Source organism: Rhinoderma darwinii, chromosome 8, assembly GCF_050947455.1.
Source record: "Rhinoderma darwinii isolate aRhiDar2 chromosome 8, aRhiDar2.hap1, whole genome shotgun sequence".
NCBI lineage: Eukaryota > Metazoa > Chordata > Amphibia > Anura > Rhinodermatidae > Rhinoderma > Rhinoderma darwinii.
Window position 1 is genome coordinate 8,415,958 of NC_134694.1, and position 308 is coordinate 8,416,265.

General features: G+C 48.4%; 1 protein-coding gene across 1 annotated transcript in view; it reads left to right on the forward strand.

The window, feature by feature from the left end:
• The window catches only part of LOC142658952 (cholesterol 7-desaturase nvd-like), a 15,178-nt gene extending 15,166 nt beyond the window's left edge, over positions 1–12 (forward strand). The window contains exon 7 of the mRNA XM_075834556.1: positions 4–12. Within this exon, the coding sequence (XP_075690671.1) occupies positions 4–12 (9 nt within the window). The remainder of the gene's footprint in view (positions 1–3) is intronic.
• The last annotated feature ends 296 nt before the right edge of the window (positions 13–308 follow it).

The window sequence follows — 308 nt, forward strand, 5'->3', positions numbered from 1 at the left end:
CAGATGAGCTAGACTGCTGGAGACACTGCAGAGAGAGGGACTGGGGATATACTGAGAGGAGACAGCACACAGAGAGGGACGGAGTATACTAAGGAGAGACTGCTGGAGACCGTGCACACAGAGGGACTTGGTATACTGGGAGAAGAGACCGCTATGTTATGGTAAAACAGATGATGGTATTAAAGAGTCTGGACTACAGAAGAGACAGCACCCAAAAAGATGATAATGTTAGAGAAGGAGCTTGTCCTATAAGGGGGTTAATAATCGTCTGACTCCACTTCAGGGCCCCCCCCCCATCTATTTTTGAC